The sequence below is a fragment of the Seriola lalandi genome, unplaced genomic scaffold, assembly GCF_002814215.2.
Source record: "Seriola lalandi dorsalis isolate HSWRI2012SDOR001 ecotype SW California unplaced genomic scaffold, Sedor1 jcf7180002054947, whole genome shotgun sequence".
Lineage (NCBI taxonomy): Eukaryota > Metazoa > Chordata > Actinopteri > Carangiformes > Carangidae > Seriola > Seriola lalandi.
The window spans coordinates 1,277,043-1,297,612 of NW_019525498.1; the positions used below are offsets into that span (position 1 = coordinate 1,277,043).

A 20,570-nucleotide genomic window follows, 5' to 3' on the forward strand; every position below is an offset into this window, starting at 1 on the left:
GGGGGAGGCATGCCAAGCACCGCTGGTGTGTGTGTGGGACAGGGAGGAAGGACTGGAGCCGGGGCAGGACGAGTGGGGGTATGAGCGCTATGCAGTGGTGCAATGCAAAGCACACGCCTGAGACGCAGAACATGCTACACACCAGCTCAAACACACAGTTATGTAACAGCAGGATCGCTGGAGCCGTGAAAGCTGTGCTGGTGGGATCACCTTCCCCCCGCAACTAAACAGATCACAGCAGATTACATGTCTGTCTCCTCGCTCCTCCTCTCACATGTTGACTTGTGGCTTTCACATACATTCGGAAAGCAATAAGGTACATATTTCATCGAGCTGTTCGCCATGAACAGCCCCCTGCTCTTCATTTGTTGTGACTTATATCCACAGAGAGAACTGACAGAAAGCCATGACTTAATCTACCCAACAACAAGAACCAATAGGAGGAGAATTTGGGTAGTCCTGTGGCGGGGTCACAATGACAGGAAGCTCTGGCAACGAGAGCAGCCAAACACAGCACCGACTCACTGCAATACATCAGTGCAGAGTCAGAGTCTGACAATGGAGGATTTTATCCAGCTGCAGTGAGGAGAGTTACAAAGGGCCGGAAGAGTTGGCGTTCAGATAAGAGTGGCGTGACCTTCAGGGAACAAAACAACCTCCCAACTCCTGTGGGAGAACTGCTGTTGTTGTGAAGGAGCGGGGGCTTCCCCCACTTACTGCTGCATTAACTTCATTATTACTGTGGTTACGTTTCCCTTCAAGTATTGCACACATTAACAGATATACAAGAAGTCTATAACACAAATTTTTCTTGTCTTATGACGGACACTTTGTGACATGTGACAGTAGGAAAAGCACATGTAAATAATAAAATGAATGATCAGGGTCATGGTATTTATATATTTAATTTATAAATGGTTTATAACTAGTTTATTAATTAACTTGTTAACACTTTAAAAATCATAAATAAACAATTATAAACAAGTACTAACACCGTTTTCATACATTGATGCAGGCTCACTATTTGGCAAGATCAAGTTAATGTTTACTACTCATTAATATTACTAATGAGTTACTACCGTTTATAACTGGTAAAAGGAGCATCATCATTTATTAATAAGTTACTATAAGACTCCTTTTACTAATATATAATTAATAATTGATTATGTGTTTCACACTTTATAATAAGGCTCATTTTACCAGTGTTATAACTTGTAAAGTGGTACCACAACAGGTTATAATACGTCCTCTGAGCAGCGCTACTTCTTCAGGGCAGACTGGACGCTACAGTGACTCGGTATTGGAAAGTGTTGATAGAAATAGAAGCAAACAAGAATCTAATTTGGCGTTGCTTTCCGTCTATGGAGACAGCTCCTGTTGAGTAAAAATGAAGTTTGATGCTGAATTTACCCCGTTTCTTCTAGGCTGGTGAGTAAAAAGCCGTTGGTGATGTAGCAATAGCAAAAACTTGCATGTAGCTCCTTTAATGGTACTAGTAACACCTGTGCTCGATTGCAGCAATAGCTATTTTTGGCTGCACTGCAACAACAAGACCAGACCCAAAAACGGATCTGTCACTGACTGACTGACTGATTGACTGACTGAGTGATCAAGTTACACCGATGGTCAGACGAATGTTGCGTTATTGAGTGATAAGGTTACACCATTGGCCAGCTGGTGAAGTGGTGAAGTCTCCCCATTGGTCGTTGATTTTTCAAAATGATTTGACACAAACCGGCAGTATTAGCGACGTCGCACCTCTGTCGCTAGATTAGCTTCTCAAGCCCCTTCAGGGACTTTTTTAAAAAGCACCTAGCAACAAATCTAGCAACTTCTGGCTTCCCTTCCACAGACACACCTCTCCAGTTTTTTATTTATGTATGTGGTGATTTTGTTGGACAACACTGTGTTTATAAAATCAGGATTTTAATGACGCAGAGCAGCAGCTTGGTAGTAACTGCTGGTTAACATGAAGTCACTGAGGCACTAGGCTGAATGCAAATACCCTTCGACCTGGTCTATTCAAGCCCTGCTGGTAGCTGGTACAGTGCTTTAAAGAAGTTTAAAAGTTTACCTGAGTGACGTGTTGGAGGTGTTGTGGTTCACACAGAGTTCACAGTACAGCCCACTGTGGTTCACTCTGCTTGTATTATTCCTCTGGTGCGTATTTTGCAACAAATAGTCATTAAAACCTTTTTTCATCCGAGGACGGACAAGTAGAAAGACAATAAATACAGACAATAAAGTCTATAATTATTAATTATGTTAAGCTGGCTGACTAACACTGGCACATTTACAGAAACAACCCACCATCACACCATCTCAGTTGTAGTGTATTGATAAGTAACATCTCCTGATAGCCTGCAAAAAAAACCATTGATGACATTTAAGACTTTTTAATACCTTCTCAGGCTTTTTATAACAGGAGTCGTAATTAATTGAATTATTTAAGACTTTTCCAGAAGTGGAGGCGTGTCATGGTGAATGGCAGCGAGGCGTTGGTGGTTTGTCTACAGTGAAAACAGAAGCAGGAAACCACAACATGACTGTTTGTCTAAAAACACAGCTTCAATCGGTTTGTATTTGATCTTCTCTTCAGTGATGCTCAGACTTTTTCACATCAACTGAGCATCAAACTGTTTTTTTTCTTTGATAAACTTCAGCTTTTCTTTTTAAATTCCTGTTGGTTCAGTTGGTCGGTGATACTAAAACATCACTCGAGCACCACTGGATGGACTGGAACTGAATCTGGTGCAGACATTCACGACTCTAATGACTTTAGTGATTCTTCCATCATCAGGTCAGATTTTCTATTTGTCCAATAGTTGTTTTTTTTCACCAAATACCAGCAAAACCAATGATACTCCCACCAGCCTCATGTGCACTTTGTGTTTGGTGCTACTTAGCAAAGGTTAGCCGGCTAAACAGCTAAACTAAAATGGTGAACATTACTGCTTAACAATCAGTATGTTAGCATTACAACATTAGCATTTAGCTAAAAGCAAGTACAGCCTCAAACAGCTTCTAGCATGACGGTAGCTTCTAGTCTTGTTTATGCACAGAAAACAGAACTTCAGTTTAAAACGTTTTAAAATGAGAATGATCTCCATCCAGACGACCGTTTTAGCTCCGTATCATAAGCGATCTGTGTCCAGACTATCACTATAATGTTGTATTCACCACAACTAGTAGTCGGGGCTGATGAGAGCCAATCAAGGAGCGACCGTGGGTGTCTACGTCATCGTTTCCAAAGGTCTCAGCTTTCAAAATAAAACTGGTTCAGCAGAGTTTCTGAAAGCCTCCGTTTTCGAGGCTTAAAAACGTAGTAGTGGAACTATAATGTATCTGACTCGGTATTTACTGGACTTATTCTGGGGTTGATTTGCTTAACTTACCATCTAAAACTGACTCAGTCGCTCAAAGCAGACAGTCAGCACATTCTGTAACAAGCACATTGTCATCTCTACATCACGCCTGCAGTGGAATCCAAAGAGGTTCAGCGCTTGATAATTGACGTTGGCGAAGAGAAAAACATTTAATGCCTGCAGATATGCCCTGTGGATTGTTCCGATTCACCAGAGAGAGACGGAGTGAAACACAGAGCACGCTCCCTGATCCCTGCAGCTTTACATAATGTGATATCCGGCCACCACATGACCACTGAGGATTGCCAGGGATTACACAAGGGAGTGGACGACCCTGTAAATAGACAGACGCCTGAACTGTGTTGCTGCTCTGCCCTCTGACTTCTAAACCCGACTCGTCCACGAAGACGTGCTCTCAGAGAACTCGACCGACAGCCTCGCTACCTTTCACATGGACTGTAAAATGATCTTTGGACCGTCTGATGTCGAAGCAGCGATGGCGGTAATCAAATTAAAACATAATCTACTGTCTTATGTTTGGTTAATTATACTCTTTCCTCCACGACCGAAAGCCACAAATGTTCCTCGCCAGGGAGAAAACAAATACAGATGGGCTGAGGGAGTTTACAGACTGACGGAGAGAAAGTCAATTGTTCCAGTTCTGTTTTTTAATCTGACATGAGACAGATCTGATGTTTTCCAAAAGGCCGCATGAAGTCACATTAATTCACTTCTAATCTGGACCACATGGATCTTAAAGGTCTGACACAACAGCCCCAAATCACAGCTTGTCAGGGCCTGTCCGCTTGATGAAGTTGGGACATTATTTTGATACAAATAGCAGCGTGACCTGAGCCCGCATTACCAAAGCATAAATCCTCCTCTACCCAGTCCATTCATGGAGTGATTTAGGGTTCAGTCCATTATTGTTTGTATTATTTATATCCGTTTCTATGCAGATGACACAATGCAAATGAGGAGACTACAATCCTGCCTCACAGACGTTAAAAACTAAGTTCAACTGGTCCAGAAGTAAATTATTTTAACTGCTCTATATAAATAAAGCTTGTTAGTCTTAATAATCCAGGAGTGTGTCTGCAGTGAAGTTTCCCAGTGTTCATTTTGAAATGATGCAACATCTGGCAAGATATTCTATCCACTAAGTTTATGTTAATGCAACCAAACACTAAATAGCTATGTTTTGTTTTCTTAAATGATTGCACTGAAAAACAAAATATAATGAGTGCATTTGCTTTTCATGAGCAACGTTTAAGATGCTTTTCCTGAGCAGCTTTCGACCTTCAACAACAGTGGCGTGTTGCTGAAGCTTAACTGCTGCATAGTTACTTCTTCAACACTGCCTTTATGAAGTCGTCTGATGCCTCTGCCACAACATTCAAAGTAAGGCACCAGCTTTAAAACTGTTCACTTTAGCTAAAGTCCGTGAAAGATGTAACAGGACGTAGAGGAGCAGAGGAAACAAACAAACGAAAAACACGGAACCAGACAAGAGCTGATTATCTGTGAGCTCACCCTTGTTAAAATTTCATGTAGCTTAGTCAACCGAGACTGTGGAGATTGAAGTTAATGGAAAAACAATTTTAATGCAGTTCCTGCCATTCTGCCACTTTCACTGCAGTTTTAAGACACACAATGAGAAGCTCTGTGTGTTGTGGCTCCAGTCTGACTCAGCTGCAGAGAACGAAATCTCCCCTCTAACCAAAGCACTGTGGGAAAACAGAGGTGGGGAGAATCTCACAGGAACCACCAGTGCGCTGTAGCCAGGTTAAAGGTTATAAAAGAATCAGACAACATTCAGAGTTCGGGACGCTCTGCTCCTCCGGCATGACAATCGCACTTCTCCAGACAATCAAAAATCATAATAACACACCACACCGAGACATAACAACACCCACCCTCGGATAACATGGCAGCGCTGGTTGGAAAAGGTTTGGTGTGACATGTGTGGCAGAGAGAGAGAGACACAAGATGCACCTGAACAGAGTAACATCTCCACTACAGATGGAGGCTAATAGCTAGTGGTAAGCTAGCTGGCGACCATAGTAGAGAATTCAACAAACACAATAAAGTTTTGATGTGTACATTTTTTCTCCAATGTTTCCATTTTTAATTCAGATTAATTCAATGTTTAGATAATGTAGGCTAATTATTTCTTAAGCTAACATTACTTTTTATATAAATTCCTGATTTGCACAAATTAAAGAAGCTAACTCAGCTGTGCTGCTTTGCACCAAATTATTATTAATGTTATCATTTTTAACAATATATTAAACTATTAAATTATTGACAATATAACATGAATATACAAATATAAACATTCAAAAATCACATTAAGGCGAGAGTTTTTAAATATCTTTGCTCTATTTTAGCTGAATAGCAAACTAGTGAGCTAACTCATGAGAGCAGTGCTAAATCTAAACAGTGGACATATATAGATACTAGATATAGTCTGTAATGTCACAAATAGTTTTCTGGGATGGTTTTTAATTAGTGTAATTTAAATTATAGACACAGATGAGTCTCATACCCTTATACTCTTGTATCTATATATATATATATATATAGTTCTTAGAGATAGCATAACCTGGATGACTGACAATCTTCACAATCATCTCCAGGCCTCTATTTATCTCCAGGTCACCATGGCAGCACCAGGAAAACGTCGGCCTCCTCTGGGTAACAGAGTTTCTGTGATGTCAGTGTGTGTCACTTATTGGAAACAGCTCCGAGGTGACGAGGTGTGTGTGTGTGTGTGTGTGTGTGTGTGTGTGTGTGTGTGTGTGTGTGTGTGTGTGTGTGTGTGTGCCTGAGCCGGTGTTCGTCTGTAAAGGGAAACTGGAGCAGTGAAGCTAATATAGCCGCTCACCAGATCCCTGTGGAGCACCCAGTTGGCATGGAGGTAATGGATCCCATCCAGAATCTGATACAGGAGAGACTTCACCATCCCTCGGGGCAGCTGCATGGGCTTCTTGTTGGCCTTGGAGGCGCGGTGGAACTTGATGATGTGCTACGACGCAGAGAAAGGTTTCACTTCAGTTGTGCTTGTGGCGTGTAGCAAGTCTTGTCAGTTCACACATTTACAAAAACAGCTATGTTAGGGTAAACTATAATGCTGTGATTTATGCTGACTGTGATTTTATTGTTTAAGCGTACTGGCAGCTGCTGGTACACAAAAGGTTTCCTGAGTTTACCAGACTGGGAAATCAACCCCAGGAGGCGGATGAATACGTTTAATTTACCCGACACTGGTAGTAGCACGAGAGACAGTGTTTGGCACATTAGACAAGTTTAGTATTTACAGATTATTGGCAGATTATTGGATGCTGTCCGGTGCAGTCTGTGGGCCAAATCAAGCTTCCTTCACAGATGTACTGTAGATAACAGTGTATTTAACAAGGCTCATGTAAACCCCAGTAAATAACACCTACTCCTGCAGAGACACATGAAGAGAGACGTGCCTTTTAAACAGCACATGGTGCTAAAATTAAGTCTAATAATGAATAACAAAGGTAAATCTGACTATATACTGAGCACATATATAAAAAAGGTCTTTTAATTCAGCCATCAACTGTATTGTATTTCTATTTGCTTCCCGACAGAGTCAAACCTTCAGATCTTCTCACTCTGACGTCTGTCTAAAGCTTAAACACTGGAAACATGGACACCTGTTAGCCTCCGTCTGCAGGTGACAACATGCCAGCATCTCTGAAGCTCACTAATTAATACACTATATCTTGTTTGTTCAGTCTGTGCAAAAACCAACGTCTACAAATGACAATTCACGTTTTTTCTTAGAAATGTCAATTAATTGGTTTTTAATTGTTTTTTTAAATTAAACAGAGGGAGGTGGTGCTTGTGGAGTAAGGAGTGCTGTTACACAACAGCACACAAGTTTGGAACTGGAGCTGGGTCGATTTCTGTTTTTTTAAACCGGTTTAATTCTCTGTGAACGGGCTGAACCCACATTAGTCATCAGGACAAGTGCTGGCAAATTAAAAAAGCAGCTTAGATCAGCAACCTGTGCCGATGGCGTCGCGGCGCAACAGCCAGCTTCTATGGCATAATTAATAAGCAATATGACGTGACGTTTGTTTATAAATGGACCAGTGGAGCTGCTTGTGTCTGACAAGCTGCTACTGCAGAGACAAAGCAACATGTAAACACTGCAGAAAAACGTTATGGCGAAAGGCGGGGACACGTCTAATTTGCACACAGATGATCCCCACAGTTAAAAGGGGGGGGGCATCCTCTGGGCCTCTATACAACTATTGATAGAAGCGTCATTTACCAAGAGTACGAAACTGATGATGCCGTGTATGTTGTATGTCACTGACGGTTCATTTGATTAACAAAAAATGGAAGATCGTATCACAGTGCCATCTCTCTCTGGCCGAGCATTACCTCAGTGATATATCAAGTACGAAAGTGCTCTCTAAATAAAGTTATTATCATTATTATTATTATTATTATTATTATTATTATTATTATTAATCACTTTGCTTTTCAGGTTTGAATGAGCTGCACATAATACCTGTATATTACAGGTGAGGTGTTCCAGCCACATGAATCATTTCCACAATCAAATACAGGAGTGATTCAGAGTTACATACTGGTGCGTTTCCTTTCTTTATGTGAACATCAGGAAACCTTTCCTGCCAGATACAGTGAAGGACAAACAGGTTTTTCTGTGACACATTCATTTGCATTCTCAAGCATCTGTAGAGAGGGACTCACCCAAAGATCGTGTTCGGCGTAGTCAAAGAGGAGCCAAACCTTTCTGTCGCTGTGGGACAAGAACACTTTCTGCAGGGCGATCACATTCGGGTGTTTCAGTTCTCGTAAGAGCTGTAAGACACAACGGGGCGTGAAAACATGTTAATGTAACGCCAGGTTCTCCCCCGAGGTTTCCAAAGCATAAAACATTTTTTCTATCTGATTTGTAAAAATGTGTCAAACAAAAACATTAATCAAACACATTCCCTTGAAAACAATCCTGTGTTGCAGCCAAAAATGTCAATATTGAAGAATAATGAATGAAATACATGGAAACTCTTGTGCAAATTGTAGATGAATTTACAGCTTGTAGATTCATGTTACACATAAAAGACTCATTGATATCTAATTCAACAGGTGACACATGCGATTACAATCTGATTACGTGATCAAATTTAAAATGAATTGAATCTATTGTGGGAACTTGTAATGTTTTCTTTTCATCTGTCAGTGAGCCACGGTTTAACGGCAGCTGCAGCCTAATGGAGGTGACTCCACTCTGGCTAATGCTACACATCGTTCAAGCCTCTCTTTCTCTCTTTGCTAACACGTTCACCGGTTTCACCCACTGCCGTTCGCACTGACCCGCTCACAGACGAGCCACAACAAGACAGGCCTCCGCGTCTACAGTGAATCCCACTCACTGGATGAATTATTCATTCGTACAGGCTGCCATGACCCTCACTGTACTTCACACACAGTACGACACGGCAGAGAAAAAAAAACAGCTTGCACTTTTGCTTTTTTGACTCCACCATGTGCACCTGCACACATTTTGCAAACACACAGACGGAGAGAGACTGATATGAACACAAGCACAACACACACCGGGTGATTTTGACTATAAAAATAATACCAATGGAAAACTGCAGCTCTAAGTCACATGAAGGCTGTGTAAGAACCTTACGGCCTTGAAACCAGGTCAGCAGCTTGCAGCCGAAGGCTCTTACAGGATGAAGCAGCTCTCCTAACAGGACTGCCCTCGTATCATTTAACACATTTATTAGGTAAAGCATCTTTTAGTGTCTAGAAAAGATCCTCATCTTCCTTTTTAAATCATTAATATTTACCAGTCCAGGCAGACGGTCGTCCACCATGAGCCCGGTTCTGCTCAAGGTTTCTTCCTGTTATAAAGTATTTTATTTTCTTGCTAGTGGCGCCAAGTGCTTGCTCATGGGGGCATCTTGAGTCTCTGTAAATAATATTATAAAGAGTATCCTGCTCTATTTGAAAAGTGCCCTGAGGTAAGTCATGCTATGATTCGGCTAATAAAGCTGGATTGAACTAAATTAAAAAACTGGAAGAGGAATAAAGAGACTGGAGGTAGAAGATGTAAGCCTGTCCTAGCCTAAAGTCTTCAGGAGCTATTTGTAAGTTCTGCTATTGCTAAATAGCTAACGTTAGCATTAGCAGCTGTTTACTGACGTTGTGAGTTCTCTATCAAACTTCATTCTTTTACTCACCAACAGCTGTCTCCAGAGGTGGAAAGCAACACCCTGCTTCTATTTCTATTACTTTCGTTGCTCTTTTCTTCTACTGAAGTTAGCATGCTATCCAGCTAGAAATGCTGACTGTGTTTTAATGTGCAGCTCTATCCGAAGCCTGTGTTGGTTTTACTGATTTCTAAACAAAGGAACCTGCTTTCTTCATTTGGACACAACCTTTCAGTAACTCAGTTCCTCAATGTCAAAACATTGGGGAATTGCTTCACACGGTCTTTAACAGTAATGTTTGTTTGAGACGTTTGAGTCACAAACGCCTGCAACATCAAAACCAGAAACAAGGAAGCGAGTTTGGTGACGTACATCAAGGTGTTGCTCAGGAACTGGTGATTGGTTCGACTCGAGGGAAAACTGCGATGACGTTTGATCAAATTGGCGGAAACGTTATGGTGATTGGACAAAAATGCGAGGTCGTGTAGAATTTGCAGGGATTGGTTGAGTTTGCGTTAATTATTGCGACGTGGCGACTTCCTGGAGGGACTGGTAACGGGCCAAAGTATTCTGATGAATTAAACTAGATAACCAGGATCATCTCAATAAATACACAGCAGATCAATGTGTGATAACTGGATCAAGTGAGCAGCAAAAATCATCATGTATTTCTAGGTTCGTTGTATCCACACGGCAGTGGAGACAAAGGTAGAAACAAACTGTACAGGAATCTTGTGAGGGCTGTTTGATTTGGCCGTCGGACAGTGAAATGAGGCTTGTGTTTCATCACAGCCTTAATCCTCAGGCTGTAACGGGGCATTGTGGTAATGAGCCCCGGGGCTTAGGGCCTGTAAACCTCCAGCTCTGTGGCACCACTTTGAACCCTGAGGACCACACGCCGGCTGAGACGGACCCACCGAGCCCTCATATGATCACTGTGGCACTAATCCCACTTTCACACACGAACCCAGTGTTTGACGTGGGATGACGAGTTTGTGTTTAACTTACAGTAAACAACGTGTCAGTCCTCGACGCGTCGCTGCTACGACACAAAACTAAGCCACAGCTTGTGTATTAAAGATGAGATGCAGGAGGTCTCGTTTTGAAACAGTAATTCCACAACTTATGTTCTATAATCAAGATCAATTACCTCCTACACTGAGAAGCGTAATACACTGTGTGTGAAGGCTGGAGGTCATGTGGTCGTGGATGGGTTGCTAGGTAATAAGGTAAACTTTCATATTTCTGCTACCAATCAAATAAAAGTAAAGGCAAAACCAGGAAGAAAACAGAACAGCAGGAGAAGGAAATAAAATGAGGTTTTATTTGTAACTATGAAATTCAAAATTAGAAGTGCAAGTGGAAAAGCAGGACGGGTGGCGACCCTATAGATGATCACTCATCTTCCCTGTTTGGTTTCACAATGAAGCAGCAAAAAGGCACAGAGCAGAATTTCTTCAGCCATCTGACACATCTCTGTATGTAAAACACAAACTTATCTCGGCTCTAAATAAACCCATTTTTCCAGGGATTTACATGCTGCAGGTATATTAACGTGAAAAAAATAAACCGTCCTGGGAAAGCGGCACAAACAGGCCATAATCACACGCCTGTAAGCCAGCCGCAGCCACAGGAAGCTGGGTGTCCTGTGGGAAACATTTTCCATGTACAGAAAATCTTGTGACTCACTTCTCTGCAGTTTCAGGCAAAGGCGGCTCAGGCCGTGCTTCGACATGTTCAGGGACGGAGGGCGGGCTGTGTGACTGCCATCATCACACTGAACCGTTCTCTGCTGCTGAGACGCTGATCGTCAACGAGGGCTAGAGTCAAACTGTGCGACGAACTGTCAAAATATTCCACACAACAGCACGCGGCGCAGCGAAACCAGATGTCCAGATGAGAAAGTGACGCAGACATACAAGCTCTCATTGGACTGACTCCAAGTCTCGGTCTAGGCTGCCAGTCTAGGTCTCAACAGGATCGATCGGGACACAACAACCCCGCCGCCACCCCTCCAAAACAAAGAGGACTTTTTAATACTGAATTCAGATCCAGAAATGTATTTATTTTTAAATAAAACTATGCAGTATCAGATCAATGTGTTATAATAACTTACAAGTTAACATCAGAGGAGGTGAACTATGGTTTTGTAATTTATAATTAATCCATAATAGTGTATATTCTCTCTCTCTCTCTCTCTCAGTGTGTCTTGGGTCAACAGATGTGTGTTGTTGTGAACGACTTTGTCTCATTTTCTCTCAGAAATGACACTTAACATGATCATCATGTTACAGAAGTGTCTCTCGCATTTTCAGTGATTAAAACCGATTGGTTTAGTCACGTAATAATGAGGTTCAGATCAGCGTGTTCTGTGTTGAGTGGAGAAAAAGAAGATGGAGAAATGACTTGTTTAAATGCAGACACAGTCTCCTTCTAAATTCTAGCGTCTAGTTGATTATGTCTCCGTAACGTTGGCTGATGTTATCGTGGTTTAAACTCTCTGACATTCCTCCTGAAAATCAGACACAACAGCAGAGACACAGTATGAAAACATGCAGGCCAGCACAGTGCCACTGATAAAAAGCTAAGCTAACCTTCGCACAGTGTTATGTAAATTGGGCACTGTTGTAAACTTAAATACTTCTGCTACCGATCAAATAAAAGTCTGGGCATCGTCACGGTTGCACCCGTTTCCACATGTTTACAGTGCAACAACCAGTCTAGGTCACATCTCATATCTCAGTGCACATCAGACTGGCAGGAGAATGAGGTTTCATGTGCAAGAAAAGCCCAGAGGAAAAACAACGCTGCCCCGGATCCTCCCGCTCCTGAGGACTGATTAATGACGTTCCTCATGCGGCTGGCGAGCAGCGGGTCGATAAATCGACCACAGGCCGCTGTGAGCTGGGCTCTGCCTGCCACTGGTTAGAAACAAACACTGCAGCTCTGTCTGCACGCCAAGCCTTTTCCCTCCAGGACGAACAAAGTGACGGCCACTGGCTCAGTGAGACATTCAGCCCGGCAGCTGCAGCCATTTGGTGTTGTTTACAGACGTGCGCTGCTGACTCGGCCGTGTCTCTGATAGACTGCATGAGCCCAGGACGAGCTGCGAGCAGGAGGACGCATCAGATCAGGAGCAGACCACACAAAGAAACACTGTCTGTAGTTACATGCGTCTCACTGCAACAACAGCTGAAACACGTGTAATATACTGTATATGTCACATATAAGAGGATATATTATTATCACATACATGCGTCGTCTGGATACATGAAGATATAACAGTGAAATTTATTTGTATATTTACATACATATGCAACAAAAACACACATATTAAAATTCTGCATGCCATTAAATTTAAACACATATGTTTATCTCTTATATTTACATATATAACATCAATATCTATTGACGACCGGCTTTGGGATGGATATATATAACATGTCTACAGTGTAGGAATACATACATCAACATACATAGTGATATGGGTATTTAAAAGAATGAACTCTACTGTTGAACTGACAGCAATATATCAGCTCTGATTCAGTCCCTGGCAACCACGTGTTTGAGCTTTTCGACCTCCACCCTCAACAAATACAACTCAAATATGTTCCTGTTTGCACAGCGATCAGGATGCTGAGGAAGAATGGCCGACCGGGCCAGAAAACACCGTGGAGACTGATGCAGAAATGATGAAGCGTCGTCTGAGAGCCGGAGAGTGATTTTACGTTTTACGACTTGTGAGGTGAAAGGGAGCGTTCAGCCGATTTATAACTGTATAATTTTCATCATCACTGAGGGAGAGACTTATCTTCAGCTAAATAACATCCTTCAGTTTCCTGAGCCGGGGGGTTTCGTACTGTTTCTGCCCACATGTGCCGCTGTGGCAGAGAGGAAAGAGAATATTTATGAGGTCGGGACATTTCACTAAACAAAAGCCATTGTGACTGACGGGGAGAACAAGACTCGTTTCATGGGAATAATGAAAGTCACGAACAATGTTTCAATTCACAAAGGTCAGACTTAATGAACAGATGTGACGCCGCTGCAGGTGTGTGAATGGACTTAATAATAATAATGATTAAACCACCGGAGGATTTCTCCCCCTTCATGATGAGCGGAGACCCATGAAATGAGGCAGTTACTTCACATTGTTTTCCTTTAACAGAATCAGATTGTGGTGAAATTATATCGAGGTATTCAAGGACAGCGTTAGGGTCATAATGGATACAGGCCCGACATCATGACTACGAGGGAGATTTATCTTGCGTCTTCAGTTTGTCGTTTTTACATTTGGATTAGTTGAGTCTGGATCTCTTAAAGAACATCAACTGTTTTGTTTTTTACACTTGATGTATGGACGTGACCTTCACCTTGCAGGTTGTAGTGGTCGCACCTCAAGACTTTACAACCTTTAATTAATGATTATCATCTGTAGAATACCATGGATATGATTATAAAATGACAGAAAACTGTAAAAAAGAAGAAGTGAAAGCATTTTCTACAAGTTTAATCTACAATAATATAAAAGAGAAAAGCAACAAATCTTCATAACTGAGAAGCTTTTAACCTTGGGAAACATGTCTCACTGGAGAATACACTTTACATCACAGCACAACTCATTTCTCCAATCATAAAGGAGAATTACCAACATTAACATGGACGTACTGCAAAACCAAAAGAACACAATGCAGCCAAACCAACCTCTCTCCACCCTTCCCGCCTCAGCTCGGCTGCATGTGGCACGCCATTTGCTGAACTGCACAGTTTGCTAAACGAAGTGAGGTGGTGGTTTGGAAGACACAAAGGCTCCTTTGTTCTGCCCGGCGAGTCGAGAAGATTTTTTTTTTTTTCAAGTGAGACCAACTTCTGTTGGATGTAACGTCCAGGAGACGAGCAAGGTGAAGCACAAGGAACATAAGGAAAAGAGATGTGATAAAACATAACGTTCAAAACCACTTAGTAATCCTCTTTCCCTCAGTCACTAAAGCCATATTCAGACTGACATCGGCACTACTTGAAAATGTGGATCAATGTCCTCATATGATAATCTGCTGCAGTGTTTCAGTGTCTTCAGACTGATGGTTCTTTAACTCAGGGTTAGTACTGAAGCAATCCTCAGGATCGGTTCTGCTGTAGAGACTGACCTGACTAAGCTGATTGAATATTGGCTTAACGTCAACAATCCACATTAAACACAGTTCACTGTTCAGGCTCTGACATCCATCAACCCTGTCCTGACTCAGAGCAGCTGGGAGCTGTGGTGCAGCTGCAGGAGGAAAAACATTCATTCTTCTTTATCGCTCGGATAAATAAATGGCATAAAAGGTTTTGATTTTCTGCAATCACAACGCCCTAAACATCATCCGATGGCAGCGTTTGCCCAGACAGTAAAATGAAACTTCACACATGCCTGGGTCCTCGGCCTTTCTGTGTGCGCACCTAGAGTTGGTCCAGATGTGGAAGTAGCACCTGACAATCCTACTGTATATGGGCCAGATTCGGTTGTGCTGAAAATGTTCAAATAGTAAAATAACTTTCACCAAGTTTTATCATCAAAACCACAAATAAAAAATGAGCAGCACTTTTTGTTTGTATTTAAATATTTAAATCAAACAGTGCCAACACATGTTTGTCACGGAGGATGACAAGGGACCAACTGCTGCATGGCCACTCTGTTTACAACACACTGTAAACACACCTGTCACCTGCTGTTAAACCACACCACAGCTACACTGCAATCAGCGATGAAAGAGTGAAGCTGCAGCCCCCAAATAAGTTTCAAAAACACACAATCGCAGATCGAAGCGTCTCACACGGAGGCGCTGACACTTTCACAGGAGCACCAACCTATGAAGCTATGAGACGTGACGGAGCTGTTCTAAAAAAAAAACCCAGTTATACCGGTTATTTACTTGGTGTGAAAAGGTTTTAGAAGCTGAAGAATCTCCAGAGCAGCGCTGTCACTGACCTTCCGCCCATGTTTTGACTGACACATAACAAACCCACATTGCTTACCGCGCATTTGTGTCAAATTAACCACAGTAATTAACCACCGTGATAGAGATAATTCAAATTTAAACTGTAACACTATCGTTTGGCACTTCTACCATGATACAGCGTGACAGCGGTTTCATCTCTATCACTGATCAGTGCAAACACAAACACAAGACAAACAAAATGACATAAACAGAAGAACTTAAACTTAAACTTAAAAAGAAAATTGCACGTAAAAAGAATATTGCACTTAAAATGTAATAAATACTTTAAAAGAAATAGAAAAGTGCTTTTCTGGGTGAGCCATAATTTTCAGTGAATATTAAAATAGAGCTGTGATTGCCGAGGGAAAGAAAATATATCTTATTGATATTCCTAATGTTGTATTTGGCGGTTGTTTAGTTGAGTTTGGTGAATGTGTAAGTCAATGTTCAATAAGTCAGTCTTGTTAGCGACTGTGTCACTGACTCAGTTCCAGCATGAGTCACTTTAGTTTCCACAGATCAGGCCGATGAGACCCTGAGCTGGATCAGTGTGTCCCTCTCTACAAACTGGACTTTCTTGGATCGTGTTACGATTGAGAGCCAAACAAAATGATTTATACCGATCAGACACTTTTGAGCACATGCACTAGCTCATGTCTTCTTTGCACTGTCCTTAAACTGAACTGAATCACACACAGAGAGAAAGACAACGGCCGATGACAAAACACTGAAGAATGACACACACACACACAAACGCAACATTAGAAAGTTTGATTCCCCTTTTCACATCAGTGTTTCACTATCTTTGGTCAGAAGATTCATTTCTTCATGTTTCTACACAGACAAGACAGCGGTAGATAAGGACTATTTGTCGGCATTCATCCCTTTTTTTAAGGAAACGAAAGTAAAAAATTCCCGAGCGATGCTTGTGCTTTCCCCAGGAGACAACATCATGATGTGGTTTGATAACTCTGGAGAAAACACAACCTCTTCTTATTTTCAGATTCCCTGCAGGGCGGATATATATTAGGATGGAAAATTGCAGGAGCTTTAGAAAGGAACAATTGTTCTTTCAAACCTGAAGAGACGAAGCAAATCAACCGTGTCGCTTTAACCACTGAGCTCCTCTGCTCGTGCGAGTAACGTGACACTGAGCAGGAGCTCTGTGAAGCCTAATCTTCAGCTCAATGAACGTCACAGTTGAACCCGGGACAATACCTGTAGCTGCTCACCGTACACAAAACATATATGTGAGATCTGCGGAGACCTGAAGTGTCAAATAACACAATGCTGCAGCAGAAGCAGCAACAACAACTGGAGTCTCGGCGGCCGTGACTCACGCCCTCCGCCCTGCTTGGCAGAGAAGCTGCTGCTCAGGACCGGAGGGAGAAGTTGGTGAGCAGGGAATCCGACACCGGCCTGGACCAGAGAGGGAAAACAGAGAGAGGGAAACAGACCTGCTCCACCAAACAGTCAAAAGAGACACAGGAACTAAACGGCTTTTCATAAACCTAGTAAAATGGTTTTAAATTGGTTTGTCCGGATTCACCGAACCTTCTGCACAAACAACCTTTCAGCTTGACGAACGCCACCTGCGCCGCCCACACAAATCACACGGCTTCTTTCTTCACCACTTCTGTCGAAGTCTCAGGTCACAATCTCCCCTCTTCCCGATTTACAGCGGTGAATAATGGCCAGAACCTAGTGATGTAACAGTGAAGTTGACCTTTGACCTTTTGGATATGAAACGTCATCAATTCATCGTTTCGTCCTGTTAGACATTTGTGTGAAATCGCAGGCGTTTCTCAGTCTCTCGTTTTCCTCTGTTCTTGTGAACAGAACCAGGAAGTATTCTCGCTCCGCCTGTTTTATCGAGTTTTATCGAGTCAGCGAATTATCCCAGAATGCATTTCACACCAAAAAGGCAACAACAGCAGAGATTCAGACCCAGGCTCAAAGCTTAAAACAGTTTTCCCTACGACTGTTATTATATCACTTCCTCAAGTTTTGATGGTTTTTCCATTAAGATTTCAAAAACTTTGTCAGTTTATCCAAATTGGATAAACTTTGGATTTGGAAATTTGCTCGGGTGTTTTCGGAGCTGCGATGTCCGTCCTGCTGTCACAGCGAGCTGACTCAGCGAGCGCCATCGCCCCGGTAGAGAAAGAGTTGTCTCTGCAGCCCTTCGGTCAGTCACTGGTGTTTGATTTATGATAAAAATGAAGATGGAATTTGATCCGACTTTAAATAATATTTGTTGCTGCTCGTTTAATCTGAGAAGACGAAGCTAAAAATACATGATTTGTTTTGACAGTTTAACGACAGCTCCGCCTCTGTGAGTACAAATGTACCACCACATGTCAATACAAATAAATATAAATGAAAGTGCTTCATATCAGATTTCATTATATTTTTTATGTATATTACAGATTGGATATGAAGCTTAGACCAGAGGTCCAGTTCTGAGCGTCTGCCGTATTCACGCTGCTGCGACGTCCTGCGTGACGATGATCAAGACAGTCATCAAAAAGCCACTGAAATAATTGTATCTATAATTCTATGTTTTCTATAATATATATAATTTGAAAAATGTTAACTTTAAAACATAACAGGCCAGTGATGAGCAGTCATACTCCCAGACCAACATGGTGACACAGCAGTTCATCTGCATGAAGGACAACAAATGAGTAAAGTCACAAATATTTACTTATTTAACTATTTTATTTCAGCATTTATTTATTTATACTTATGTCATCTTCCATCCTTCTCAATCTGAACAAGACAGCGTGCGTTCCCACCCTCTTCCTGACCTGAGTTAAATCCACCGTCACCGTCTCTATCAGGGATAACACGCTGCGTGTATCTACGCAGGATTTAACCTCGATCATCTTTCACTTACATCAAAGCGAAACACTTGAAATGTCTGTTGAGTAAAAAGTGTGAGCAGTGCACACAGGCCTGCAGCGTATCTGCAAGATCTACACAATGTGTATGTGTGAGCAGCTTAGCAACACAAAGACAAACATTACAGTAAATTTAGAAAACTGGATTGACTGCTCGTTGCGTGCATTAAGGATTACGTTGTTAAATCAACAACACTGAAAAACAACGTTACATCAAGAACTGTGTGGAAACCAAATGAAGGCCTTAAAGTTTAGGCTTGAATAATATTTTCTAACACAGTCATTGGTGTTAGGAAACATTGTTGATGGACATAGAAGTATAAGTTTCCAACCTGATCGTACGTATTTAAATATTTTTATTTATTCAAATTAGTTTTTATTGTTGTTTAATGTCATCTTAATGTTCTTTTTTAATATATTTCCACGCCTCTGTGCCTTGTGTCTGATTGGTGCTGTAGAAATAAACTTGCCTTTTCACAACTGAAAACCCTGGACATCCAAAATAAATCCTCCAACGTCGGAGGTGTTCGAGTATTTGAGTTTTCACCCGCTGACAAAAAAAGCCCCATGTCGCTTTAAAAACCAGTCCAGTAGTTGATTACGGCTCAGCGCGAGGCAGCTGCAGGAAATGTTACAGAAGCGTTAAAGCCACACCAACAAAAGCCTTTACAACAAGGCAGCTCCTTCTCCAGCTTTGTTCCATGTCTGTGAAACAAACTGCCAGAGCCGGTCAGAGCGGCAGGCTTTTACTCACAGAGCTGAAATAATTACACTGTATAATACTTTGTTTTAACGTCTCTTCACCCTCATCTGCAACTTCAATTCTTAAACTGAGTTTTGCTTTTTTTGGAGGTTTTTTTTTTTTCTGCATCACAGCTTCCAAGGTCAACAAGGTCGTGTACGATCAATGTACCTGACAAACGTAACTGAAAACTGTTGTGGAACCACTGACTTCCCAATAAAGCATTTACATGTTTGTTCTGTCAGAACAACAGAATTAGTGACTGAAACACGGTCCATTAAGACTACATGTTATCTGCTCACCCACCCCTCAGTCTGCTAACTGTTTCCAAGTCCACGCATCAACTTTCAGAGCCATGAAGAAGAGCCTGTCCAATACGCCTGTCTTTCAAACTTTTCAACACCCGCTCCTCCGCCTGTCTCTAAACAGCGTGTTGTGGTATAATACGCCTACTGTTGTCGAACGATTGACAAATTGGCCCAAAAGATTGCGACGATGATATGAAAACAAAACGAATGGCCGATTCATTGCAGTGCTTTTTCAAAGGAGCCGAAACCTCACTGAGCCAAAGTGTAAACAAAGGTTTTTATTAATAAAGTAGGTCTATATATACAGTATATATATATATATTTCTTGCTATGCGACAGTTGAATAAAATACGTAAGAATATTTTCCATAGATATATAATTATCTATTTTCAAATCTAAAACTTTAAGCCACGTTATAAGGTCGGCCCTGTTGTTGCGGTGCGGTCAGAAAGCCTCAGATTATCGGTGAACACTGACCCGGGGTCCGGGCTCTTGACCTCTGCTTCATTTACTGGGCTGTGTTTACATTAGAAAAGCTTCACAATCACGCCGCAGATCTGCTGCACATGTTGATGTGATTGTCAGCGGAGCAGAGGAAGCACTACACAGAACTGAATGTTCTTCATTTTACTGAGAAACGATGCCAGTTCTCTTGGGGAAGCACTTTGAAGTGGTGGCAGCTGTACCCACCACATGTTGGCTGATGTGTGATCAGTTTTGTGTCAGTCGCTGTGTCTCAGGACTTTGCCCTTCTTTCCTGCTGGTTGGCTGTAGCGCTGAATATTCTGGGGATCGGTTCCTCTATACCGTAACCGCTTTTTACTTCACATTACGGCCGATCGTTTCCAAAGCACACCACTGTGCCTGGTGTTTTTTCAGACACACACTGGTTTCTATTCTTCTCTGTACAGTGAGAAAATCATTTGCAGACCTGGGGCTTGGACGTGCAAAGTCACTGGTTTGCTGGTGACTGTGATTCTATCATTTTGTGACCGACGTCCTTTTTATATTTCTTTAAAAAAAATGACACTTTTCTCTGTGGAT

At 41.9% G+C, this 20,570-nt stretch overlaps 1 protein-coding gene and 1 long non-coding RNA gene across 3 annotated transcripts in view; one reads left to right on the forward strand and one right to left on the reverse strand.

The window, feature by feature from the left end:
* The window catches only part of cdk19 (cyclin dependent kinase 19), a 37,726-nt gene that overhangs the window by 12,220 nt on the left and 4,936 nt on the right, over window positions 1–20,570 (reverse strand). Inside the window, exons 3-4 of the mRNA XM_023394282.2 lie at window positions 8,121–8,231; window positions 6,253–6,393 (exon numbers count right to left, since the gene is read on the reverse strand). Of these exons, the coding sequence (XP_023250050.1) occupies window positions 6,253–6,393; window positions 8,121–8,231 (252 nt within the window). The remainder of the gene's footprint in view (window positions 1–6,252; window positions 6,394–8,120; window positions 8,232–20,570) is intronic.
* On the forward strand, window positions 1,586–11,686 carry LOC147817520 (uncharacterized). Of its 2 annotated transcripts, XR_015436289.1 has the most exons (3): window positions 1,586–3,867; window positions 6,217–6,410; window positions 11,292–11,686. It is a non-coding gene; the product is annotated as an uncharacterized LOC147817520 (long non-coding RNA). The 2 variants fall into 2 exon arrangements; XR_015436290.1 differs by lacking the exon at window positions 6,217–6,410.